Source organism: Oncorhynchus clarkii, chromosome 12 (assembly GCF_045791955.1).
Source record: "Oncorhynchus clarkii lewisi isolate Uvic-CL-2024 chromosome 12, UVic_Ocla_1.0, whole genome shotgun sequence".
Classification (NCBI taxonomy): domain Eukaryota; kingdom Metazoa; phylum Chordata; class Actinopteri; order Salmoniformes; family Salmonidae; genus Oncorhynchus; species Oncorhynchus clarkii.
The window spans coordinates 30,525,541-30,553,472 of NC_092158.1; the positions used below are offsets into that span (position 1 = coordinate 30,525,541).

The window sequence follows — 27,932 nt, forward strand, 5'->3', positions numbered from 1 at the left end:
TTCAAAACAAAAGTTTTCATTACACTATTACAAGATACTTTTTATAAAAAATATATTTTGGGATTGAGCTGGATGGTTGCTGGTGTTACTGACTGGGTTACTTTTGCGCAGCACAAGACTGATCGCCTATGCCGAGACTAACCCAAGGAGTTAGCTTGTGGAGCTAATGCAAGTCTTCAGGTTTCAGGCAAGGTTATTCAACATGTTAAAATGACACCAATTGCCCTGATGCCATTCAGATCTGGGTTCAGATAGTATTTGAAATCGTTTAAATACTTTGAGCGTTTGCTTAAGCCTGCCTGGAGTGCCAGATTGACGAGTTTTGCGCTTTTGGGACTATTCCATGTCCATCAAAACAATGGAAATAATACATAAATACATTGATTTTGGCATGTTATTATCATGATTGGTTGAAGTTATTAGCAATAACTGTTATAACCTGTAGCCAGGGCTCCAGACTAGCGTTTTCCCAACTTTTCATTTGGTTCGCACCAGCCCATGATTTGGTCGCACCAACATTTTGGTTGCGGCGTAATGCAATAGAATAAATTACTAATCATCTTATAAGGTCATTCACAGTGCTTTATTGAGAAATCAAAGCACTTTCTTGAAGACGTAGGCTACTGTTTGATCAAATCGTGGTTTTCGCCCACCCAAAAAATATAATTGACAACTCGCAATGACGCAACCAATTAAAAATGTAACTCGCACAGCCAATTCAAAGGGTCACTAAATGGTCGCAGTCTAGACCCCTGCCTGTAGCGCAGGGGTCTAAAACAATAGGCTGAAGCATGGAGTTGCCCATATGTATTTGTGCTAATCATTAGCTAGATCAGTGCTTCTTTTTCAGTCATGCCCCCCTTTCATCGCGGGGGACCATCCTATCCACCCCCATACCCCCTCACCTCCCCCAATTGAATGAACTCTTACACAATTGTTACACAAAAATATAGTATAAGAATAACACAATTATTCTAATATAGTTAATACATTTGCCTTTTACACATCGGGAAACAGCATTGGGGGCGGCAGGTAGCCTAATGGTTAGAGTGTTGGGCCAGTAACCCCGAAAGGTTGCTGGATCGAATCCCGAGCTGACAAGGTACAAATCTGTCGTTCTGCCCATGAGCACGGCAGTTAACCTACTGTTCCCCGGACGCCAAAGACGTGGAAGTCGATTAAGGCAGGGCATCGCACCTCTCTGATTCAGAGGGGTTGGGTTAAATGCGGAAGACACATTTCAGTTGAAGGCATTCAGTTGTACAACTGTCTAGGTATCCCCTTTCCCATTGTCTTACATCAGATAGGGCAACAATTCTGCCTGCACATACTCAGATTAGGGATGAGCGTCGCATAGGAGTGACACCACCAGACATAAGACAATGAAGGAAACAGTATATACAAACACCAGTACCTGGTTTCCCTTCCATATTGAAATCAAGAAGTAAAAATGTATAACAGATATATAAACCAGCTTATTGCTGTGCAATGTCACATGCATCCCTATGAATGAAGACTGGGGTGGGCCAATTTCTATTGTAGATTTTCTCAAATTTAAATAAGAAATAAAGATGGTTCTGGAAGTATTCTAAGGGTGATTATAGGTTGCGTAAACATGATTAGTTCTTTCCCCCCCACAATTGTGGCCTTCAAATCTGTTTTCTAAACATAAATAAGGAGGATAGGTTGCTGCTGGTGATCAGATTCTGGGAAATAGGCATGCATCCTCTGACTAGGGAGAGAAACCGGTTTGCTTGAACCTACTGCCTAAGGTTCACGGAAACAGCTCAATTCTGTAGCCTACCAAAAAACAGATATTTTAAGGTTTATAATACTACCAAAGCTGTCTTTGAACTAAAACAATTTAGCCAGTATATACTTGACCAATTATCATTTGTTTTGAGAAATAGTGCCCACACATTTAATAGAAACTTTCTCTATTTGAAAAAATATCATTGTCTATATCATTCTTATGCTTATGTACAGTATGTACTATGTTAAATTAGCCTGTACTATTTTATTTGTTCCAAGTTAGCTCACAAATTTGGGGGTTTGTTAGGAAGAGAGAGGAGAAAGTGTAACGGCTTTCCTCCTGGGAAGGAGAGGCGGACCAAAATGCAACGTGGTTGAAGTTCATGTTTTTTAATAAGAAAACTAAACATGAACATAATACAAAACAATAAACGTGGAAAACCCAAAACAGCCCTAACTGGAGCAACAAACACAAAGACAGGAAACAACCACCCACAAAACCCAACACAAAACAGGCTACCTAAATATGGTTCCCAATCAGAGACAATGACTAACACCTGCCTCTGATTGAGAACCATATCAGGCCAAACATAGAAATAGACAAACTAGACACACAACATAGAATGCCCACTCAGATCACACCCTGACCAAACAAAACATAGAAACATACAAAGCAAACTATGGTCAGGGTGTGACAGAAAGAGAGAAAGACAGGATATAGTGCATGAGGAATTGAGTAGCACTGTGTGGTGTAAAGCCACAGAAATCCAGTATCTGCCTAGCGCTTTATGTCACAGTTTTTCCCCCTGGCGACCACTAACCGTGCTCAACTACTGTATACATTTTATCTGTCTCATCTTCATTTTTTAAGTCACTCCAACAAAACAATTTTGAGGTAAATGTGTCTTATATTTTGTCATTTAGAAAAAGTTATATGATCTAGTGAAGTTCTATCTATAAATGTTTTATATACATACCACGCAGGGAGCCTAAGGATAAATAATTCACTTGTTTAGAGATCCATTTTTTAATCAGCTTTTAATAAAGCAGTCAAATGTAAGGTAAGTCTCCCTAGGCTACGCCCATTGGCTACACAGTCTTCCTAGGCAGACGGGTTACCTCCCACTAGGTCTGAGATTTCCGAGATTAGTATACCTAAAGTATGTCGCTCACTCAGCTTCACAAATTTGGCAATGGTTAAATGCGTCTGTGAAATGTATTCTTACATAGTCCCAAGTTGTAATAACATTTTCCAGTTGACAAAAGGACTGCAAGGCGCACAGCCACAGTGCTATCCTCATCAGAGATTGAGGAGCACCTGAACCCATGGCTGCCCCTCCTAGCCAGACTGAGTCAATGGGCAGCCATGATTGAGATAATTGGTCTCACCTGTCTGTCACACCCTGATTTGTTTCACCTATTGATAAGATAATTTCCAATCCCAATGAATCAATCAATAGCTTTGACCAACTCCCGAGGTTTGTAAGACCATGGGTATAATAATAATTAGTCAAAGACTAATTTATACTTATACAAAAGGTTAGTACAGTTTATTCAGAGAACGTTCTAAAGTCAAGAATACAAAACAATTCATTTCATACTGACTTCTCACACCCACACATACACACAAACATACGCACACACATACACACAAACATACGCACACACAAGTCCTGCTACGCACACACTGTCTGTCTCACTACCCAGCCGACAGAGATAGTGACCTTGTCCTTGAGACGTACTCCCCGTTCTCTCCCAAATCTCTAGTCAGGTCGGCACCAAGCTCAGACAGTCTGTGTTTAAAATACCATGAAGACATATTGTTTACCCTAATTCTGACTAGGACTACACATTTATTGATTATGATTTTATACAATTCCATGCAATTTTATGTTTCAGGGCGGAATATTCTAATCATTCAATTAACAGACAATTCTCACCTATCACCTGTTCTTGTGATTGTCTCCACCCCCCTCCAGGTGTCGCCCATTTTCCCCATTATCCCCTGTGTATTTATACCTGTGTTCTCTGTTTGTCTGTCACCAGTTCATCTTGTTTGTCAAGTCAACCAGCATTTTTCTCAGCACCTGCTTTTCCCCAGTTGCTCTTCTTCTCGCCCTCCTGGTTTTGACCCTTGCCTGTCCGGACTCTGAGCCCGCCCGTCTGACCACTCTGCCTGACCCTGAGCCTGCCTGTCGTCCTGTACCATTGCCCCTACTCTGGATTACCGACCTCTGCCTGACCTGACCCTGACCCTGCCTGTCATCCTGTGCCTTTGCCCCACCACTCTGGATTATCGACCACTGCCTGCCTTGACCTGTCGTTTCCCTTCCCCGGTTGCTGTAATAAACATAGTTACTTCAACATAGTCTGCACTTGGGTTCATATTTATATCCAAAAATCTCAGTTTACATTGGCACGTTATATTCAGTAATGTTTTGCTTCCAAAACATCCTGTGAATTTGCAGAGAGCCACATCAATTTACAGAAATACTCATCATAAACTTTGATGAAAGATACAAGTGTTATACATAGGATTAAAGATAAACTTCTCATTAATGTAACCGCTGTGTCAGATTTCAAAAAAGCATTACGGCGAAAGCACACCATACGACAATCTGAGTACAGCGCTAAGCCACCAAAACAAGCCATACAGTTACCCGCCAAGTTGTGGAGTCAACAAAAGTCAGAAATAGCGTTATAAATATTCACTTACCTTTGATGATCTTCACCGGAATGCCCTCCTAGGAATCCCAGTTCCACAAAAAATGTTTGTTTTGTTCGATAAAGTCCATGTTTATGTCCAAATACCTCCTTTTTGTTTGCGTGTTTAGTTCACTAATCCAAATGCACAAAACGGGGGCACTAAATCCAGACAAAAAGTCAAAAACGTTCCATTAAAGTTCGTAGAAACGTCAATTGATGTATATAATCAATCTTTAGCATTTTTTTATCATAAATCTTCAATAATATTCCAACCGGACAACCGGAAAAAGTACGATCGTCGCGCTCACGGCCAGTCATGAGACACAACTAATGCCTTTCAGGCTGACCACTTGTTGAAACAGCTCTTATTCTCTCCCCTTTCACAATAGAAGCTCGAAACAACTTTCTAAAGACTGTTGACATCTAATGGAAGCCTTAGGAAGTGCAATCTGACCCCATTTACACTGGATATTGGATGGACAATCACTTGAAAAATGACAAACATCAGATTTCCCACTTCCTGGTTGGATTTTTCTCAGGGTTTCGCCTGTCATATGAGTTCTGTTATACTCACAGACATCATTCAAACAGTTTAGAAACTTCAGAGTGTTTTCTATCCAAATCTACTAATAATATGCATATCCTAGCTTCTGGGCCTGAGTATCAGGCAGTTTACTTTGGGCACACTTTTCATCTCGACGTGAAAATACTGCCCCCTATCCCAAATAAGTTTTAAACCAGGTAGGCTAGTTGAGAACAAGTTCTCATTAACAACTGCGACCTGGGCAAGATAAAGCACAGCAGTTCGACACATACAACAACACAGAGTTACACATGGAATAAACAAAACATACAGTCAATAATACAGTAGAAAAAGAAAACAAAAAAATATATATACAGTGAGTGCAAATGAGGTAAGATAAGGGAGGTAAGGCAGTAAATAGGCCATGGTGGCGAAGTAATTACAATATAGCAATTAAACACTGGAATGGTAGATGTGCAGAAGATGAATGTGCAAATAGAGATACTGGGGTGCAAGATAAATAAATAAATACAGTATGGGGATGAGGTAGTTGGATGGGCTGTTTACAGATGGGCTATGTACAGGTGCGGTGATCTGTGAGCTGCTCTGACAGCTTGTGCTTAAAGCTAGTGAGGGAGATAAGAGTCTCCAGCTTCAGTGATTTTTGCAGTTCGTTCCAGTCATTGGCTGCAGAGAACTGGAAGGAAAGGCGGCCAAAGTAGGAATTGGCTCGCCGACGTCGAGGATCGGTAGGATGGTCAGTTTTATGAGGGTATTTTTGGCAGCATGAGTGAAGTATGCATTGTTTTGTGAAATAGGAAGCCGATTTAAGCTAGATTTAATTTTGGATTGGAGATGCTTAATGTGAGTCTGAAAGGAGAGTTTACAGTCTAACCAGACACCTAGGTATTTGTAATTGTCTACATTTTCTAAGTTAGTACCGTCCAGAGTAGTAATGCTGGACGGGCGGGCAGGTGTGGGCAGTGATCGGTTGAAGGTCCTGAAGCACCTGACTGTTGATGAACATCTGGATTTGAGTGCTATCATATCTCTGCTTTGTTCCTCCTCATTTTAGAAAATGTGAAATTAACTGCACTGTTTGACAAACTCAAACAAAGATAGGCTATAGTCTACTGTGAAAAATGTGATCACTAAAATTTCTCTATGACTCAAAGTCAATTAATGGTCAATTGGCTTACTTTGTTTTAAAAGTGGCTCTATGATAGGCCTATACGTTCTCAAAATAGACCTACTGTCACGACTTCTACCGAAGTCGGCTCCTCTCCTTGTTCGGGCGGCGTTCGGCGGTCGACGTCACCGGCTTTCTAGCCATCGCCGCTCCATTTTTCATGTATCCTTTTGTTTTGTCTTGTTCCCTGCACACCTGGATTTCATTCCTCAATCAATCTATATGTACAGTGGGGCAAAAAAGTATTTAGTCAGCCTCCAATTGTGCAAGTTCTCCCACTTAAAAAGATGAGAGAGGCCTGTCATTTTCATCATAGGTACACTTCAACTATGACAGACAAAATGGGAAAGAAAATCCAGAAAATCACATTGTTGAATTTTTTATGAATTTATTTGCAAATTATGGTGGAAAATAAGTATTTGGTCAATAACAAAAGTTTATCTCAATACTTTGTTATATACTCTTTGTTGGCAATGACAGAGGTCAAATGTTTTCTGTAAGTCTTCACAAGGTTTTCACACACTGTTGCTGGTATTTGGCCCATTCCTCCATGCAGATCTTCTCTAGAGCAGTGATGTTTTGGGGCTGTTGCTGGGAAACACGGACTTTAAACTCCCTCCAAAGATTTTCTATGGGGTTGAGATCTGGAGACTGGCTAGGCCACTCCAGGACCTTGAAATACTTCTTACGAAGCCACTCCTTCGTTGCCTGGGCGGTGTGTTTGGGATCATTGTCATGTTGAAAGACCCAGCCACATTTCATCTTCAATGGCCTTGCTGGTGGAAGGAGGTTTTCACTCAAAATCTCACGATACATGGCCCCATTCATTCTTTTCTTTACACGGATCAGTCGTCCTGGTCCCTTTGCAGAAAAACAGCCCCAAAGCATGTTGTTTCCACCCCCATGCTTCACAGTAGGTATGGTGTTCTTTGGATGCAACTCAGCATTCTTTGTCCTCCAAACACGACGAGTTGAGGTTTTACCAAAAAGTAATATTTTGGTTTCATCTGACCATATGACATTCTCCCAATCTTCTTCTGGATCATCGAAATGCTCTCTAGCAAACTTCAGACGGGCCTGGACATGTACTGGCTTAAGCAGGGGGACACGTCTGGCACTGCAGGATTTGAGTCCCTGGCGGCGTAGTGTGTTACTGATGGTAGGCTTTGTTACTTTGGTCCCAGCTCTCTGCAGGTCATTCACTAGGTCCCCCCGTGTGGTTCTGGGATTTTTGCTCACCGTTCTTGTGATCATTTTGACCCCACGGGGTGAGATATTGCGTGGAGCCCCAGATCGAGGGAGATTATCAGTGGTCTTGTATGTCTTCCATTTCCTAATAATTGCTCCCACAGTTGATTTCTTCAAACCAAGCTGCTTACCTATTGCAGATTCAGTCTTCCCAGCCTGGTGCAGGTCTACAATTTTGTTTCTGGTGTCCTTTGACAGCTCTTTGGTCTTGGCCATAGTGGAGTTTGGAGTGTGACTGTTTGAGGTTGTGGACAGGTGTCTTTTATACTGATAACAAGTTCAAACAGGTGCCATTAATACAGGTAACGAGTGGAGGACAGAGGAGCCTCTTAAAGAAGAAGTTACAGGTCTGTGAGAGCCAGAAATCTTGCTTGTTTGTAGGTGACCAAATACTTGTTTTCCACCATAATTTGCAAATAAATTAATAAAAAATCCTACAATGTGATTTTCTGAATTTTTTTTCTCATTTTGTCTGTCATAGTTGAAGTGTACCTATGATGTAAATTACAGGCCTCTCTCATCTTTTTAAGTGGGAGAACTTGCACAATTGGTGTCTGACTAAATACTTTTTTGCCCCACTGTATGTATTCCTCTGTTCCCCATCATGTCTTTGTGTGAGATTGTTTGTGTTACGTGTGTATTGTTGACACGCCAGACTGGCTGTTTTTTCCGTGTTATTTTTCACGAAGATGTTTAACATAATTAAATAATTAACATAATTGTTAAACATAATTATTGTGACTGTTCTGCGCTTTCTGCACTTTTGCCTAAATAAAGTGTGCGCCTGTTCACAAATCTCTGCTCTCCTGCACCTGACTTCGCTACCAGTACGCACACATCTGATACCTACTCTATAATATTGTATACAACAGTTTATGGACATAATTCTTAAAATACTCGCAATATTATGAATTGCAACTTATTTCACAAATTTTTCTGAGAAGCCAAACAGACTCTTTGGATGTAGACTGACCCATTAGCTGCTCACACACACTCAGAGCACAGGGACAGATACGAGTCTACAAGGGTAGAGTAATAATAGCAGGAGAGAGGAGAGAGCTTCCCCAAAGATATCAATTATTCACAGATAATGGGGAAATGAATAGCGACATAAAAGTTCCATTCATAACTTGCAAGGAGAAAATGAACTGAACAGTTGTAATTTAAGGCTCTTGTATTTCACATGCCTGTAACAGATATCGTCCTCTTCGTCTGAGGAGGGGTAAGGATCGGACCAAAGCGTAGCGTGGTAAGTGTTCATGATGATTTTAATTAAAGAAAGCACTGAACACTGAATCAAAACAATAAACGATGACGTGAATTTACAAAACCGAAACAGTACCGTGTGGCCCAAACACACACACAGAAACAAACACCCACAAACCAAAAGTGAAAACCAGGCTACCTAAGTATGATTCTCAATCAGAGACAACTAACGACACCTGCCTCTGATTGAGAACCATACTGGGCCGAACACAAAACCCAACATAGAAAAACAAACAGACTGCCCTCCCCAACTCACGCCCTGACCATACTAAAACAAAGAATAAAATAACAGAACTATGGTCAGAACGTGACAGTACCCCCCCCCCCCCCCCCCCCCCCCCCCCCAAAGGTTTGGACACCGGCCGCAAAACCTGAACCTATAGGGGAGGTTCTGGGTGGGCGTCTGTCCGCGGTGGCGGCTCTGGCGCGGGACGTGGACCCCACTTCACCATAGTTTTTGCCCGCCTCCTCAACCGCCCCCGTGGCCTCTTATTAGCAGCGACCCTCTCCGCCGACCTCTGACTGGGGACCCTAGCAATGGGTCCCAAATGGACGGGAGACTCCGGCAGCGCCGGACAGGTGGGAGACTCCAGCAGCGCCGGACAGGCGGGAGACTCTGGCAGCGCCGGACAGGCGGGAGACTCCGGCAGTGCCGGACAGGCGAGAGACTCTGGCTGCGCCGGAGTGAAGGGCAATTCCGGCATCGCCTGGCTGACTGACGGCTCTGGCGGCTCCTGGCTGACTGATGGCTCTGGCGACTCCTGGCTGGCTGACGGCTCTGGCGGCTCCTGGCTGGCTGACGGTTCTGGCGGCTCCTGGCTGACTGGCGGCTCATGCGGCTCAGGACAGACCGGAGACTCTGGCGGCTCAGGACAGACGGGAGACTCTGGCGGCTCAGGACAGACGGGAGACTCTGGCAGCTCAGGACAGACGGGAGACTCTGGCGGCTCAGGACAGCCCGGGAGACTCTGGCGGCTCAGGACAGATGGGAGACTCTGATAGCGCTGGGCAGGAGGAAGGCTCTGGCAGTGCTGGACAGGCGGGAGCACCTGTAGGGAGAAAACTGAGAGACAGCCTGGTGCGGGGGGCTGCCACCGGAGGGCTGGTGCGTGGAGGTGGCACCGGATAGACCGGACCGTGCAGGCGCACTGGAGCTCTTGAGCACCGAGCCTGCCCAACCTTACCTGGTTGAATGCTCCCCGTAGCCAGGCCAGTGCGGCGAGGTGGAATAGCCCGCACTGGGCTGTGCTGGCGAACCGGGGACACCATGCGTAAGGCTGGTGCCATGTACGCCGGCAAGAGGAGACGCACTGGAGACCAGATGCGTAGAGCCGGCTTCATGGCACCTGGCTCGATGCCCACTCTAGCCCGGCCGATACCAGGAGCTGGAATGTACCGCACCGGGCTATGCACACGCACCGGGGACACAGTGCGCTCCACCGCATAACACAGTGCCTGCCCGGTCCCTCTCGCTCGCCGGTAAGCACGGGGAGTTGGCTCAGGTCTCCTACCTGACTTAACCACACTCCCCGTGTGTCCCCCCCCAAGACATTTTTGGAGCTGCCTCTCGGGCTTCCAGCCTCGCTGCCGTGCTGCCTCCTCATACCGGCGCCTCTCCACTTTCGCTGCCTTCAGTTCTGCTTTAGGGCGGCGATATTCCCCTGCTTGTGCCCAGGGTCCCTTGCCGTCCAAGATCTCCTCCCAAGTCCAGGAGTCTTGTGTTTTCGGCTGCTGCTGCTGCTGCTGCTGCCCGTTATCACGCTGCTTGGTCCTCTGGTAGTGGGTGTTTCTGTAACGGATATCGTCCTCTTTGTCTGAGGAGGAGTAAGGATCGGACCAAAGCGCAGCGTGGTAAGTGTTCATGATGATTTTAATTAAAGAAAGCACTGAACACTGAATCAAAACAATAAACGATGACGTGAATTTACAAACAGTACCGTGTGGCCCAAACACACACGGAAACCAACACCCACAAACCAAAAGTGAAACCCAGGCTACCTAAGTATGATTTTCAATCCGAGACAACTAACGACACCTGCCTCTGATTGAGAACCATACTAGGCCGAACATAAAAACCCAAGATAGAAAAACAAACAGACTGCCCACCCCAACTCACGCCCTGACCTTACTAAAACAAAGAATAAAATAACAGAACTATGGTCAGAATGTGACAATGCCCGTCTTGCAAAGCAGATTACACATTCTTCTGTTTAAATTAGTCAGAGATGCTGACAAAGATACCTCCACACAGAGCAAATGTATTCACATACCCGTAGGGGTGGGGCAGAGGAGCAAGAGCCATTGCTAATCTTACATAAATAAAACAAAGGACAAGCCAAGATGCTTTGATTTAACAAAGCAAGACTTGGTGGTTAACAGCTATTGTCCTATGAGAAAGGCCTATATAATATATTCTTATCTTGTGTATCGCTTCCTGTATATCCTTAGACTTCAAACACTCATTTTTTGATATACATCTTGATTGATATCACTGAGAATTAGTCTTTGAGGCGTTTTAGAAAATTAGAGGCTGACTCTTTGTTGTACCATGATTCTGGGAAGAACAACCATCTTACGTCAATAACACGATGGTGACTAATTTGACACAAAACATTAACTGTGCAAAGCCTGAACAATATTGTTGCACAGGTCAGGGGTCATGGAAAAAGAGTGGTTCTTTGTTCTGATGCTCTATAGGCTCTCTCATAGAGGTATTGTGCATTTTGGGCTAGTGTGCAACAGTCTAACTACCAATACTGAGGGGTTTGAAGTGGCTGTATCCGTGCTTTAGGTTAGATTATTATTTACAGAATACGACTCAGAATAGTTCAGTGTGCAGATACATTACGTCACATCTGGTTAAGGCCATGAAAGCCACATATGCACATTATGCCTAACCAGTAAAGCAACATCACATCAATTAAGCTGAGCTTGTTGTTTCCACAAGCCTACTTTATGAGGCAGCATGTCAACCTATGGTGGGCCTATTCATGTTGCAGTAGTGGGATGCATTCATGCTAGTCTTCTACTGCTTTCACCTGAGTGAGTGGGATGTTTGTTATGTCAAAGAGATTCATTGTAGTCGTGACTGAGTCTTGAGTCTGTTGGTGGATTTATTTAATAGGGGGTGTAATTGATGTGACGGTCAGCCCCTGGCGCTCTCCAGCCCCAGTGAACTGGGTGTGCCTTGATTGACCCAGGCTATGCTGACAGGCAGCAACATCCCAAGGCCTCCAATTGATATGTGTGAATTAAAGTTAGAATCCTTAATTGCTACATTCATTTTTGGACTTATAAACTAATGATATATTCTTCTACATCTGCATTGCTTGCTGTATGAGGTTTTAGGCTGGGTTTCTGTATAGCACTTTGTGACATTGACTGATGTAAAAAGGGCTTTATAAATACATTGATTGATTGATTGATATATACCCTTTGATTCTTTAAGAATATAACTTATAAATGAATGCCTCATGAGCTTAGTTCATCTGTCATACCCCATCAGAACCCAAAATATAAGCTTGTTTTCCTGTAAATGTACACACTGTAATGCCTCAAAACATGGTTAAAACTATAATTTTGATATCATGGACGGTCAGTTATTTTCTATGAATTTGAGAGTGGTTATATTTTTCCAGGCCTATCACTCAGCGTTTTACCAAAACAGGCGAGGTGTCAGCTTTGTAATTGTTTCAATTAAGGGTTTTCATTTTTAAGCAAGGCTAATTATTTTCTGTTAATGGATAAAAGCGCCCACTCTTTCATAATCAGCTTAGTCCTGTAATGTATGGTGTTTGTGTAACCCTGATAAGGTCATATTTAATATAAATAGGCTTACAGTATCATATGCCTTCAATAGAAACTCATAATGCATAGTGAAACTATTGGGTATAAAACATTACAAATTGTGAGTTACAAACTTGTAATGGATGATTGTTCGGTTATTTCAAATAACAAAATATATATTGCAATGCCCTATGCCCATTCATTCTTCTCTTTCATACTCTCAATTAGACAGATCAATTCATGGTATATTGAATAGGGCTACATCTCAACTTTCTTCGTAAAGGATGATAATAAGAGAGGGGGACATTACAGCATCCTCAGCCTCTGTTACGACCGTATTTTCCGCTAGGCAGCGCTTGTATGATGGAGGCGTGAACAGCGACAAAGAGGCGAGGGAGATACAGTGAACGTGCATCTGATGAGGATTAAAAAAAGCCTGCAAGCGCTAGTGTGACTCAGTGGGTTGGTCTGAAGGAGAATACATGGACTGCACAATGCGACTGGGAAATACACCCACAGATGCCAGTGAATGCGTTCTCTATTGGATGGTTGGAGGCTGGCTGTATTGATCAGTTGATACTAGTCTGGAGATTAATTGGCGAGAGGGTCGCAGACGGTTCCACCAGAATCATGCAGTGTTGGCAGCAGCCGACATGAATGACAAATAAAGGAGATATTCGCGATATTCGAGCGAACAACACAAGCACCAAGCGCAGAGGATTGTGTAGACATCTATCGGACTTGAATCAAGCCACGCATAACGTCGCCTCGGATCCGATGGACCTCCCTCGCCGTTGTTAGAAAACACGCAAACGGACTACAAAATCAAACATTGGTGAATTTGGTGAATGTAATAGATTGAAGTGTTAAAGCGTTTATTTTGTCAGGCGAGACCTGAAAAACTTCCACAATGGCTCTGGTCATGGAGCCTGTGAGCAAGTGGAGTTCGAGTCAAGTGGTGGACTGGATGAAAGGTACGCCACGGTTTTAAGATAGACGTACATTAGTTGTTGGCAACCAACCTGCACACAAAATGCAGTGAAATATATATTCTCTTGACTCAAGTATAACGGCACTAAATGCGCCCACTCCGATCAATAAACTGTGCGAGGCTAGAGCCATCACTGGGGATTGGGGAAAACAAAAACACCTGCTGAACCTCAGTATATGTAGTCAATTATATAATGGCAACATACTGATATTTTATTATATTATATTATTATATTATATGTGGTATCTCTATACCACAAATTGAATGACATTTTCAGTAGAAATGTGGGGTGTGGAATTGGCAGTGATATAGATTTGGACCTGAGAGAATCTCAAAGCACTGGAGGATGAGTTGGTTCAGTTGGTTCAGTTCAGTTGGTTCAGTACAGTCTTTGCCTTTTTAATGGCCGATCAGAAGGGTCTGAATATTTCCATTATGGGATTAATGATCCACTGAAATAAAGGCATTGGGATGAATTTGACTCTGAAGTATTTTTAGTAATGTAGACCTGTAGGTATTTGAAGTGTAGCATGTTAGACACTAATATATGTAAAATGACTTTAATTTCTGTGGAGGTTAGTTATAGGGAATGTAAAAGATGGATTTTGTAGAGAATATATTACTAATAGCTATTACATTCCTCTGGAGTGGATCAAGTGCATATGCTAAATATATCGATTTATTTATTAACTACATCCCCAAATATTATTTCACATCTGCAATACAGCGTGTGATAATGCAGTAATAATTATATCTTAAATGAAGACGAGAAGACAGATGATTCTTACAGTATGTGGTGCTAGTTCAGGGGATTCATATGAGAGATGTAGTGTGTGTGAGGTCATGGATCAAGGCTGGAGGTAGGCCCATGTTGTTTTGGAGAGATGCTTAACCAGATGGTGGTAAATCCCCATGTGTTGCTGAGCCACTGTGGATTGATGGAACAGCAGTTGATAAGACTATCTTTAACACACACACGCATGCGCCTGCACGCACACACACACACACACACACACACACACACACACACACACAAACTTTCCATTTGAGAGAGAGAATATGTTTTCTGTTCATTCTATGGTTATTGTTTCCATAGATTGTGTGTTACTGTCATGTGTTTCATGTGTATCTCATGCCTGTGTACCTCTGTGTTGATATGTATCATTATTACTGTGTAATGTGTTGGTGGTCTGTGCTGAGCAGGGTACTCATATGAATGAGTATACCCTCGCAGTGATGCTCAAACTAATGTGTTAATTTACTTATTCATGCCTCCACACTGCCTCAACACACGCTCATTCACAGACGCAGTCACGCTCCAAACATACACAGGAGCTTGGCTGGCTGGCTGAGTCAGACATACTCCTGACTGGCTACTGGGATTAGACACAAAGCAGTTTACAAGTTCTGTAAAAGAGTACATATTAGTCTAGGTGTCTGTGTGTGTGTGCATGTGTGTGTGTGTGAGAGAGCTTTTGCTTGGAAAGACTAGTGGAACAGGAGGATTATAGGGATGTAATGGAAGAGTAAGTGGGAATAGCAGAGGAGAGAGTAAAATGATAATAATGAGGAGATTCAGAGCTGATGGAGAGAAGAGAAAGAGATTGTATATTGGAAGAGATGGAGAGGAGATGAGGAAGGGAAGACATTTCAGAGGGAGGGCCCTATGGTAGCCGAGCCACATCTGATGACTAGAGCTGAGACAGGTTCTAGGCGCAAAGCCTATAGTAATGTTGATGTAAAGTGAGGGATGGAGGAATGGAGGGAGCCACAGTCACAGAGAGAATGAAAGGAAATGGAGTTTGTGTAATCTTGTCTCAGATCCATTCTTATACTCCCAGTCCCAAGGGCCCACAGCATCTCCGTCTCATCATTACCATCCAGAGGTTCCATTATTAGCATACAGCTCAGTGATGTCCTGAGGCCATATAGGAGCACCCAGTGGCCTTCCCATAGTGCCACTCTCTGCATCCTCCGGTGTTTCCTGTGTCCAAGCCTCTCTACTCCATCAGCACCGACAAAGGCCTCTCCACAGAGAATACCCCTCCACTTACGGAAAATATATGGAGCCTTTAAATTAAGTGCGAACTGTGCTTATTTAGACATATATTGCAGTTTAAACAGCTGCAAATACTTGGTTCAGGTTCAAGCTAAGTGTTTTATGAAAAGAGAAGCAGTTTCATAAATTATTAATTATTTTCACACAAAACACCTGCCATACATTTGTGCTAAAGGCGATTAGTAAGATGATCATGGAGCTAGATAATCTCTAATGCACTGTCCAAGTAGAATCATGTTGAAAAAGACCAATCTCCTCACTTGGGTTGCATAGCATGCATATTTGATGTTTGAATATTATGAGCCATATGTTGGGTATGGGAGTGTATGTATAGCCTAGAGTATGTGTGTGCACATTTACACCATGTTTCTCTGGTTAGAGTGTGTTTATCGTTTCATTTATTTTTTATTTAACTAGGCAAGCCAGTTAAGAACAAATTCTTATTTACAATGACTGCCTACCCGGGCCAAACCCTAACCTGACAAGACTGGGCCAATTGTGCACCACCCTAAAGGATTCCCAATCACTGCCGGTTGTGATACAGCCTGGAATCAAACCAGGGTCTGTAGTGACACCTCTAGCCCTGAGATGCAGTGCCTTAGTCCACTGCGCCACTCGGCAGCAGGTGAGCAATTAGGGTTAAGTGCCTTGCTCAAGGGCACATCAAAAGATTTCCCCCCTAGTCAGCTCAGGGATTCAAACCAAGCTCGTGGATTCGAACCAGCAACCTTTCGATTACTAGTTCCAACGCTCTTAACCGCCCTGTCAAACTTTATGTGTGTGTGTTTTGATCTGAATGGCTGGCACCCTGCCCATGTCTCTTGACAGTGATAAAATATGTAGATTAACATAGTGCCCCTCCCCTAGAAAGCCAACTCAATAATGTATCCCAACACTAAACAGAATTTACTCACCTCAGCCTCAATTACTAGTGGATTAATAGTCTCTTAATCAGATCTCTCATTTCATCTCTCTCTGTGTCTCTTTGTGTGCTCTTCCCAGTCTGGGTGGCTGTCTGTCTCCTCCATTGATCTCATCACAAAAATAGCTCTGTTTGTTAATTAACAGGAGGCCAGGCCCGTTGATTAAGGGGGATTTCTGGGGTAAAGCTAAAGGCTAGTTTGTTATGGAGGGGTTGCTCTGCCCATTTAGATGGACGAAGCCCATCTCTGAATTGAGGTGTAATATACATGTTTAAAGGACAAATACGTGTTTGTCCTTTAGAATGGATTATCTGTGTGTTTATATATGTTATCTGGAGAGAGCATTCATACTTTAGACAATGCCCCTGCTTGTTTTGGTGGGTTGAAGTTTAGAGGTTTTATTTCTATATCCATAACGTTTCAATTACATGTTTACTTACAGTATTGTCATCTTGCAGCAGACTCTACTCCAAACCCCACTGCATGGTTTCTATAGCAACATGGGCATTTTTTCATTGACAAGTGGGTCTCCATTAACTTGGTAAAGAGGTGGATTTGTTAAGCCCTTAAATTGTGTACAAAGCCATGGAGCTCTCTTCTTGCAGCTTCTCCATAATTTAGCTTCCAGCTGAACTTGAGCTGAATCCTTCATTAGGTCTAGGCCCAAGAAGACATTGAGATTAAATCAAAAGGAGGAGATGAGGGCTCCACAGCCTTCTTTGTGGGAGGCTGACCAAGGGAGGAGAAAGGATAGAAAGAGTGTGGGAGAGTGGATGAGGGAGAGATGAATAAACACTGAGATAGAGAGATGAGGGAAATGGAGCTGCTGTGCTCTGGACCAAAACACAGACAACCTGACTGGTTCTGCTTCATCTCCAGTTCCTTCTTGTCTGTTGTATGTAAAGGTGTGTATGAGTGTGTTTACATGGATGTTTGTGTGTTTATCTGTATTTTAGCCAATGAAATGGCTTCCATGACTAGGTGGCCGTTAATTAACATAACACATTTACCATCCCCTGGCTTCCACACATAGCCTACAAGCCATTTTATAAAGTCTAATAAATCCATGTAATATAGCCTACACCTTCACAATAAATCCACTTTATTTTAGACAGGTCTAAAGAAGCATGATATGAAGAAAATGTAGTCTATTTCAGAAGAACAGAATAGCATACTCTGAGTTGTCCTTATGTTAGGTCCTGATCTGGCTATGACAAATAGCTGTGGGCAACACTAGTTCATTTAGCAGACAATATTTGCTTATAATTCAATGGCATTATTTTATAGTATGAAGAATACAATTGAACAAAGTGCGCATAAGCGGCTATTCTGTGTAGAGCGGTTAACAAAGAAATAGGTACTCCTATATTCTTCATTTGGAGTTATTGTAACTTTAGTTGTTCTACAAACGTTGGGCTATACGTTTTGATATTTAATACATTGTAAGGCTGCATGATGAGATTCTAATGATGATTTGAAAAAAAGTATCTTGAAAGGCATGAGCTCTGCTTTGTTTTTTTTTGCGCAGGCTGTACACACTCCAATAGTCTTCCATTCACAATTTGACAAGCACTTGATAATGCCTCGATTTTCACGGCGGCATCTCCTTTCTGGCCGTAATGCACCCTAAACAAATCCATGCCTTTTGCGGCCCGGAGTGCTGTGTTGTGCGGTTCTCCCTGAGAGTGCTGCACAATCCGAAGCGTCTCTCACTCGCATGGCTCTCCGTCACCTGATCGGGTCTTTCTCACAGGCTACAAGTCAGACACATCCGGGACGCAACTGCGCGCGTCCTTATCCAATTCCGAAGTGCATATTGAAGATATTGGAAGAACTGTTCACATTTACTTTTCGTCAGCCAACAAGATGAGTAGGCCTAACGAAGAGCGAAACCAATAGCCTATGTGTCACGTTCACTGTCTTCAAACTCCCTGTCATAAATGAGCCAATGCGCAGCGTGCATGTAGTTCCACATCTTTAATAAAGTGAAACCTTCACAAACAAAACAACAACAGGTAAACAGAAACCGAACGCGACTCAACTGTGAAGCGCACACAACCACACACATAAAATAAATAATTACCCAGAACATTAGGTGGGGAAAAGGCTGCCTAAGTATGATTCCCAATCAGAGACAAGGATAGACAGCTGCCTCTGATTGGGAACCAGCAGCCAAAAACAAAGAAATAGAAAACATAGAATGCCCAACCAAATCACACCCTGACCTAAACAAATAGAGAAATAAAAAGGCTCTCTAAGGTCAGGGCGTGACACTATGTCAATCTACTATCCTCCATAGTACAAAAGTCGACCTATTATATTCTGTTTCTGTTTGAGAAATAAATATTCTAAACATAGTATGGGACAGTTGTGGGATGCAATAGATCACAAATTATTTGAGATTCTTCAAATAGCCACCCTTTGCCTTGATGGCAACTTTGCACACTCTTGGCATTCTCTCAACCAGCTTCATGAGGTAGTCACCTGGAATGCATTTCAATTAACAGATGTGCCTTTTTAAAAGTTAATTTGTAAAATGTATTTCCTTCTTAATGCGTTTGAGCCAATCAGTTGTGCTGTGACAAGGTTAGGGGTGGTATACAGAAGATAGCCCTATTTGGTAAAAGACCAAGTCCGTATTATGGCAAGAACAGATCAAATAAGCGAAGCAAAATGACAGTCCATCATTCCTTTAAGACATGATGTTCAGTCAATAAGGCTAATTTCAAGAACTTTGAAAGTTTCTGTGCAGTCGCAAAAACCATCAAGCTCTATGAGGAAACTGGCTCTCATGAGGACCACCACAGGAATGGAAGACACAGAGTTACCTCTCCTGCAAAGGATAAGTTCCTTAGAGTTACCAGCCTCAGAAATTACAACCCAAATAAATACTTCACAAAGTTCAAGTAACATACACATCTCAACATCCACTGTCCAGAGGAGACTGTGTGAATCAGGCCTTCATGGTCAAATTGCTGCAAAGAAACCACTTCTGAAGGACACCAATTAGAAGAATAGACTTGCTTGTGCTAAGAAACATGAGAAATGGACATTAGACCGGTGGAAATTTGTCATTTGGTCTGGAGTCCAAATGGTAGATTTTTGGTTCCAACGGCCGTGTCTTTGTGAGATGCGGTGTTGGTGAATGGATGATCTCCGCACGTGTGTTTCCCATCGTAAAGCATGGAAGAGGAGGTGTTATGGTGTGGAGGTGCTTTGCTGGTGACACTGTCTGTGACTTATTTTGAATTCAAGGCACACTTAACCAGCATGATGTGTGTGTGTGTGTGTGTGTGTGTGTGTGTGTGTGTGTGTGTATCTGTAAGCAGTGTGTGTCAGTGCTGGAGAAATTGTGTGTCAGTGTTGAGTCCACATTTAGATAGACACTGACTGATGGTATTTGTACAGCTGTGAATTAAAGCTTTCAGAGAGGATCACTGAGATGGTGCCATCTCTGTTTTTGTATGCCAGGGGGATGGGAGGATCAATTTGAAAGCTCCTCTATTCCTCCCCCAGGGATGAAAGGATGGAAGAATGGAAGGATGATTCTGTGTGTCAATTGGGTTTAATGTGGGACTAAATGTTTACTCTTTGACAGGCCTCTGTCAACTGTTGGTTATGAGTGGGCTGTCAACTGTTGGTTGTGAGTGGGCTGTATGTGTGTAGTAAATGCTGTGAGTGTTTGAATATGTCATGGTCTTAATAAATATATGATGTGTGTCAGTTCTGTTAATAATAGGAGGAAGGTTGTATGTAATGGTATGCGTAGGGGGAAAGGGTTGATTGTGTGTGGGTTGTATGTACCATTGTAATTTGTTGGACATCCGTGGAGGTCTGTGTAACGTGGGTGATTAAAGCCTGCCTATGGCTGGCTAAGGCTGTGTATGTATGTCTGTTCAGCTGTGCCCAAAACAGCACTATGTTCAGCTCTGCCACGTGTGCTCATCTTTGAGATCTCTGTGTGTCAGTTAGTATTAAACCAAGCACTGGCACACACTCAAAGGCTACAGTTTCAAAGCCCAGAAATGAGAGATGCGGAGACACTCACACACACACAGACGCACGTACGTACGCACGCACGCACACACTCACATGCAGATGCATGCACACACACACTCACACACAGACGCACACACACACTTAGAGGGAGAGAGTGAAAGAGAGAGCGAGAGCGAGAGCGAGAGCGAGAGAGAGAGAGAGAGAGAGAGAGAGAGAGAGAGAGAGAGAGAGAGAGAGAGAGAGAGAGAGAGAGAATGAAGTGATTGAGTCACTGTAAACCCCTCAGGACTGCAGAGCTGAACTGATAAGAGGGAGTTTCTTCACACAGCCCTGACCAGATAACATAACATCTTCACACACAATATTTAGACTGATGTCTGGAAGGGACTGAGGTTGTTGGGGCTTACATCTGAAACTGCCTGCGTAGGCCTTAGTTGGTCATAATAACCTGGAAGGATGGATGGATGGAGTTGATACAAAGACTATTGTAACTTGATTAATATTATATTGTTTCTCAAAGTTATATGCTATTACAGTTCCTTACCAGAAATATTTTTCAATGAAACATCAAGACATGTATATGAGGTAGTAGCAGACAGGAGCAAAGAGGAGTGAGCCAGAACGAATGAATTTATCAAATTAATATTTCCCTTTGTAATTAGTCTTCACAGCGTCATCTCGTCTCCTCTCTCTCCAGGGCTGGATGACTGTCTGCAGCAGTACATTAAGACGTTTGAGAGGGAGAAGGTGGGGGGAGATCAGCTGCTTCGTATCACTCACCAGGAGCTGGAGGACCTGGGAGTGTCCCGTATCGGACACCAGGAGCTCATCCTGGAGGCTGTGGATCTACTCTGTGCTCTGGTGAGTAGTCGTGATGGAGTCAGGGGTGCTGGTCAGGGGTTAGGGCTAGCTAGAGTTAGAGCTTATCCTAGAGGCTGTGGACCTACTCTGTGCTCTGGTGAGTATTCATGATGGAGTCAGGGGGTGCTGGTCAGGGGTTAGGGCTAGCTAGAGTTAGAGCTTATCCTAGAGGCTGTGCCCTGGTGAGTCCTCCATCCCCTTCATTCGGTCATGTATTCCTCTCTAGAGTCACCACCAGGCTATGTGGAGTCATGAATCATACAGAGAATCTATGATTTAAACAGAGATTCAATGACTCATCCAGAGGATCCATGAACCCCCCAAAGAGTGTGAATCAAGTCAGAAAATCAGAGAACCATCCAGAGACTCACCAACTGAAGTAGCTTTTTAGTCCAAGCCTAGGCGTAATCTGTGTCTGGGAAGTCAGGTTTTGGTGTTTAATCTGTTTTGCTTTTAATTTTTTGGACATAGTGAAGACCCCTTTTATAGAGGTCAGACAGGCAGCTGGTGGGGATAGTGCTTAACTGTAAGAGTCTTTACAGCTTAGGAGTACAGTGCTAGGATATGTTGAAGCATTTTTGCTCTGACAGCATTTCAGACTCTTGTTCAATCTTCTACGTTTTATTTTGCCTGACGTCTGTGTCAATTTTAGGACATATCATTTTATAATCCCCTTTAGGTTTCATTTTCTTTCTGATTATTGATAATTGTTAGTTGCCACCTTCACAGCTGACTAAACTTCGGATTTAGGCTGATAGTGTTTTGTTAGACCAGGTAATTACCCTGTTTGTCAGTTCACTTCCACTGGTCCTTGTGTATGCTGGAGGGATAGTCTCTCACTGTAATTGATTCCAGAGAAAATAAACACACACATATACTGTACAATCACATCACCCCACACACAGACGCAAAACAATACACATCAGCTTCTAGGGTGGTTTGGGTGGGTGTGACACGTGGATGATAGAGAGTGATGACCAAGAGAATAGAACAGATAGAGAGAAAGAGGGGGAGAGAGAGGAAGACAGAGAGGATAGAGAGTGCAAGCAGAGATTGAGTGGGTGAGATTAATGGGACTAAAGGGAAACGAGTGACGCGTAAAGAGGAGGTGGGATGGAGAGTGGGAAGGAGTGATGTAGAGAGAGAGGAGATAGAGAGGAGGGGACGGAGAGTTAGGAGACAGAGGTCACAGATGTTATCTGAAGCCCACTCATCCTCCATAGTCATATGGGTAAGCCTCGCCTTCACTCCCAAAGCCCCTTATGTAACTGGGATTTGGTTAAATCAGTCCGTCAGGCATGCTGTATTAAATATGATTACTCATCGGCCAGCCCCCATCCAAGAAACCCTGGTGTTTGCGACTTTACTTTCATCTGATGACTGTTATTTATCTAATCAACTAACTATGTAACAATTAACTAATTAGGATTTGAGGCACCACGAGAGCGGTTCTTTAAAGAGTAACCATCTCCCAAATTAAACCCTTAAGGTTTAATCACATACATCACATACATACATACTATCACATACATAAATAATCAACTTATTAATCATAACCCCGTATCATATCATCATTCTGAACAGTCATAACCTCCTTGCATCTGCAAAAACCTGGGCCTTACTTATGATTCAGTACTACACAAATTGATTTAATTATTTATTTACTAGCTAACTAAATGGTAACACAGGATAAACATACACAATACATTAGAAACAGGTCCCTCGCGACTGACAACAATATGGCTGCTTGCTACAAAAGACATGGAGAGGGTGAGAAAGAGAGACAGAGACACTTAACGTTGGTCAATTTAGAAACTACTCTCACAGTAATCATATACTTTGCACACGAACCACCGCCCGCTTGGAGTAAGAAATCATGAATGTATTTACGTGAAAATGCCTTGGTTCGGCGTGTATCTCTTCTAACCGGAACGCCTTGGAAAGGGGGTTGGACCTTTTCACGGCACGCTTCTAAGGCTCTGATTTCCAAAAAGGTTTTCTCTGTTGCTCTCCTCTGCTTGTCGTACGGTATCTGGTGACTTGTCGTTTAGTCCACAAGTTCATTTTCCTTCCATTCGCTCTGGTAGAAGCTTCTTTGAAGATAGGCTAGCCAAGCCGTGTTGATGGTTCCCAATGGAGTAATGGGAGTAGCGTACCACGATGGCTTGTAAAGAGTAGTAGAGTGGTCCCACTTAAGTTCACTTTTCTAGATACATTACTTAGGACAGCTAGCAGTGATTGTCCGGAAGGTAACTTCATCGTCTCTTCCTCGTGTTAAGATTCAGAGCTCAAACCACTTTAAACGTGAGTTCATTCAAAAGGGGCGGTTCCGTCAGGCTGACACGCTCTCTGACCTCACTCAAGGAGGCGGTGACTACTTACTGTGCACAGTTATAGAAACAATTTTTTCTTACAGTTTCTAAAATCACAACCCGCTCTTAGCAAAAATACTTTCATTATTTTTAATATAGCATACACAAGGCAGAGAATGGAAACTTCATTAATGTAGTGTGTATAATTTTCAAGTTACAGTATTTCCTTTATAACATTCTAACAAATGACATTAGTGTTCTTTTAGGTCGCCTCTGTCCATTCCCAACGTTCAATGTTAGAAAAATTGTTCCAGTAGTTACTTTTGAACGTGTTAGAGTTTCGGCTAGAAAAGTCTTTCCTTGGGTGAATTTGGAGAGGGATGTCTGAGTGTTCTGTCCTTGATTTACAACAGGACGTGAGGTGTTAACCCCCACTTACAGGTGAGAGGGGGTCTGCTTTAAGTTATTTATTACAAAGCTGATCTGACCTATTTGGATCCTCACAGGACAGTCATGGACATGCCACTGGCATGACAGAAGCCCACAGACCTCCACGTACATAGGGGGCATTGTGGGTAGTGCATAATGAGTGTTCTGGTTTCCCCACACATGCGAGGTGACAGCTGGAGGGAGAGTGGGGGTGTGTCTGATGGATCGCTGGTTCTGTTAGATCCTCACATGTTTGTCACACAGCGAGGCAGGCGTAAGCAGGCGGGCAGGAATCCCTATGAGCCCCTGCCAGTACGACTGACTTTTTATTTACCACACTTTTAATCCCTGTACTTTCACTGCCTGCATGGAAAGAAACGTCACAGTGAATTATTTGTTTATGCCACAATCACTTCCTTTGAACGACAGTGTGAACAGTGCTTACGCACAAGGGAGTTTAGGGAGCGTTTTTATAATTACAGTAGACTTGTTTATCTCAACAACATTATCATACAGTATATTTACAGCTCTTGGGGAAGGTTATACCTAATACGTTTTTTTGCACTATTTGTTAGAGCCTGTAAGTAAGCATTTCACTGTAAGGTCTACACCTGTTGTATTCGGAGCACGTGACAAATAAACTTTGATTTGATTTGAGTAGCCTTTCATTTTCTCTTTTAGTTGCCTTCACATGTACAGGATGTGACTCACTGGTTAGTGTGCACTCATTCTTCACACACTATAGTGAAGATCTCCTTTGGTGAAATGCACCTGTGGCAGTCGACTTCCTGTAATTGTGTATAATATTGGCTGTGACATTGCTTTTGCTTTTTTGGAATTTATATCTACAGGGTAAAACCACTTGAGACCCATTGAGACACAACATCACCTCTTTCTGAGGGTTCTGTAGAAACATAAAACAACAGAAAGCATCAACAATCCCATGTAAATTATAACGACAACAAGAATCGACCAAAACAAAAAAAATAATGTTCCCTCTCCTCTCTCTCTTTCTCACTCAGAACTATGGTTTGGAGACAGAGAATCTGAAGACTCTATCCCATAAGCTTAATGCCTCAGCCAAGAACCTGCAGAACTTCATCACGGGGCGGCGTCGCAGTGGTCACTATGACGGCCGTGCCGCCCGCAAGCTGCCCAATGACTTCCTCACCTCTGTGGTGGACCTCATCGCTGCAGCCAAGAGCCTGCTGGCATGGCTGGATAGGTGAGATTTGCAATGAGCTACAGTAAACACACAATCACACGCATACATGCTCAGGCACACTATTCTACCCAGACTATTTTCATAGGTTGCTTTTCAAATCACACACTTCTCTATGTAGTACACTACTTTTGCCTCAACCCATAGGGTGTGTCATGTCTCTGAATTCTTTAATATGACATGCTATTTTATCCAATCGATTACCTAACATTAATTGATTACGTGATTGAATTAAATCATGCAACAAAAATGTACTCTTTAATAACCTGGGGCACCACGGAAGTATTAGTTTATATAGTTAGTTAGTTAGTTAGTATAGTTTGTTAGTTGATATAGTAATTATTCTTGACCTAATATCAGTCTTATCTGAACGTCGTAAAATTCTTGGTTATCTGCACGAACCCAGCCTTTACTTATGAATCATCCATACACAAATTGGCTCAATTATTTACTTACTAACTAATTCAACAATTACAGAATGTACAATACATAATAATATTAAACAGTAAATTCCGTCCCTAGTGGACTGAACAAAAACAGCTTGGTTATAACATGATAGATTCAGAGAGAAGAGAAGGGGGTTTTGGAAGGAAGACTAAGGAACATGAGTCTCTATTGGACCTGGAAAGCTATTCTCACATAAATACATATGCCACTAACGATAGCTCATTGGGAAAAGCAATGCATTGTATGAAGCTGGCTTCAATAGTTGAGCTGGTGAGGCTCTGGTTTGCACAGTCGATGTCGCCATTGTCCTTTGTAGATTCTTCCGGGTCGTCGTGTGAGAGGTTCACGTGGTCTGAGAGGTTCATCTCACTCTGGAGATTCGTCTACGTCAGTCAGTGTTCTCATATTAGATTTGCTACCTTTCCAGCTACAGTCTGTTAGGTTGTCATCTAGAACTCACTTCTTGAGTGATCAATAGAGTAGTGATACTGGACGGGCAGGCAGGTATGGGCAGCGATCGGTTGAAGAGCATGCATTTAGTTTTACTTGCATTTAAGAGCATTTGGAGGCCACTGATGGAGAGTTGTATGGCATTGAAGCTCGTCTGGAGGTTAGTTAACGCAGCGATAAAAGAAGGGCCAGAAATATACAGAATGGTGATGTCTGCATAGAGGTGGATCAGAGAATCACCTGCAGCAAGAGCGACATCATTGATGTATACAGAGAAGACACTGCATTGTTGGTTATGGGCTTGTAAGTAAGCAATTCATTGTAAAGTCTACACATGTTGTATTTTGAGCATGTGACAAATAACATTTGATTTCATTTTGACCACTCAAACATGACTAAGTTGATGTCCTTACATAATTTCCATTAGCAATCAGCTGACAAACAAAAGATGAGTAAGCTTTTATGTAAGTGTTGTTTTGAGAGATTGGCCATGAGAGAGCGTGTCTGTTAGGTGCTGCTGTTTATCCTCCTCAGGTCCTCTGTGAGATGCTGCCAGACAGTGTGTGTGGGTGTGTGTGTATGTGTGTGTGTGTGTGTGTGTGTGTGTGTGTGTGTGTGTGTGTGTGTGTGTGTGTGTGTGTGTGTGTGTGTGTGTGTACGGGTGTGTGGGTGGATGTATTAAGATATGCAGTAAACAAAAATGTATTTTTTCTGCATAACTAGTTTGATTCCCTCGACTTGCACTGCAATTTAAGAACTGAACAATTCCAGCGTCATATACTACACTGAACAAAAACATAAACGCAACATGCAAAGTGTTGGTCCTATGTTTTATGAGCTGAAATAAAAGATCCCAGAAATGTTCCGTACGCACAAAAAGCTTATTTCTTTCAAATTTTGTTTACATCCCTGTTAGTGTGCATTTCTCAATTTCAAATATAAACCATCCACCTGACAGGTGTAAAATATCAAGAAGCTTATTAAACAGCATGATCATTACACAGGTGCACCTTGTGACGTGGACAATAAAGGCCGCTGTAAAATGTGCAGTTTTGTCACACAATAATGCCACAGATGTCTCAAGTTTTCAGGGAGCTAACTGCAGGAATGTCCACCAGAGTTGTTGCCAGGGAATTTAATGTTTATTTCTCTACCATAAGCCACCTCCAACGTCTTTTTAGAGAGTGGCAGTACGTTCAACCGGCCTCACAACCGCAGAACACGTGTATGCGAGTGTTTGCAACGTTGTGAATAGAGACCCCCATGGCGGTGGCGGGGTTATGGTATGGGTAGGCATAAGCTACGGACAACGAACACAATTGCATTTTATCGATGGTAATTTGAATGCACAGAGATACCGTGACGAGATCCTAAGGCCCATTGTCGTGCCATTCATCTGCCGCCATCACCTCATGTTTCAGCATGTTGCAAAGATCTGTACACAATTTTTGAAAGCTGAAAATGTCCCAGTTCTGCATACTCCCCAGGCATGTCACCCATTGAGCATGTTTGGGATGCTCTGGATTGACGTGTATGACAGTGTATTCCAGTTCCCGACAATAACCAGAAACTTTGCACAGTCATTGAAGAGGAGTGGGACAACATTCCACAGGCCAGAATAAACAGCCTGATCAACTCTATGCAAAGGAGATGTGTCGCGTTCCATGATGCAAATGATGGTCACACCAAATACTGACTGTTTTTCTAATCCATGCCCCTTCCTATTTTATTAAGGTATCTGTGACCAACAGATGCATATCTGTATTCCC

The 27,932-nt window shown here is 42.9% G+C and overlaps 1 protein-coding gene across 1 annotated transcript in view; it reads left to right on the top strand.

The window, feature by feature from the left end:
* The first annotated feature begins 13,098 nt into the window (after positions 1-13,098).
* LOC139421978 (connector enhancer of kinase suppressor of ras 2-like) overlaps positions 13,099-27,932 on the top strand; it is a 41,009-nt gene continuing 26,175 nt past the window's right edge. Inside the window, exons 1-3 of the mRNA XM_071173121.1 lie at positions 13,099-13,444; positions 21,140-21,303; positions 25,067-25,269. Coding sequence (XP_071029222.1) covers positions 13,381-13,444; positions 21,140-21,303; positions 25,067-25,269 — 431 coding nt within the window. The 5' untranslated portion in view covers positions 13,099-13,380. The remainder of the gene's footprint in view (positions 13,445-21,139; positions 21,304-25,066; positions 25,270-27,932) is intronic.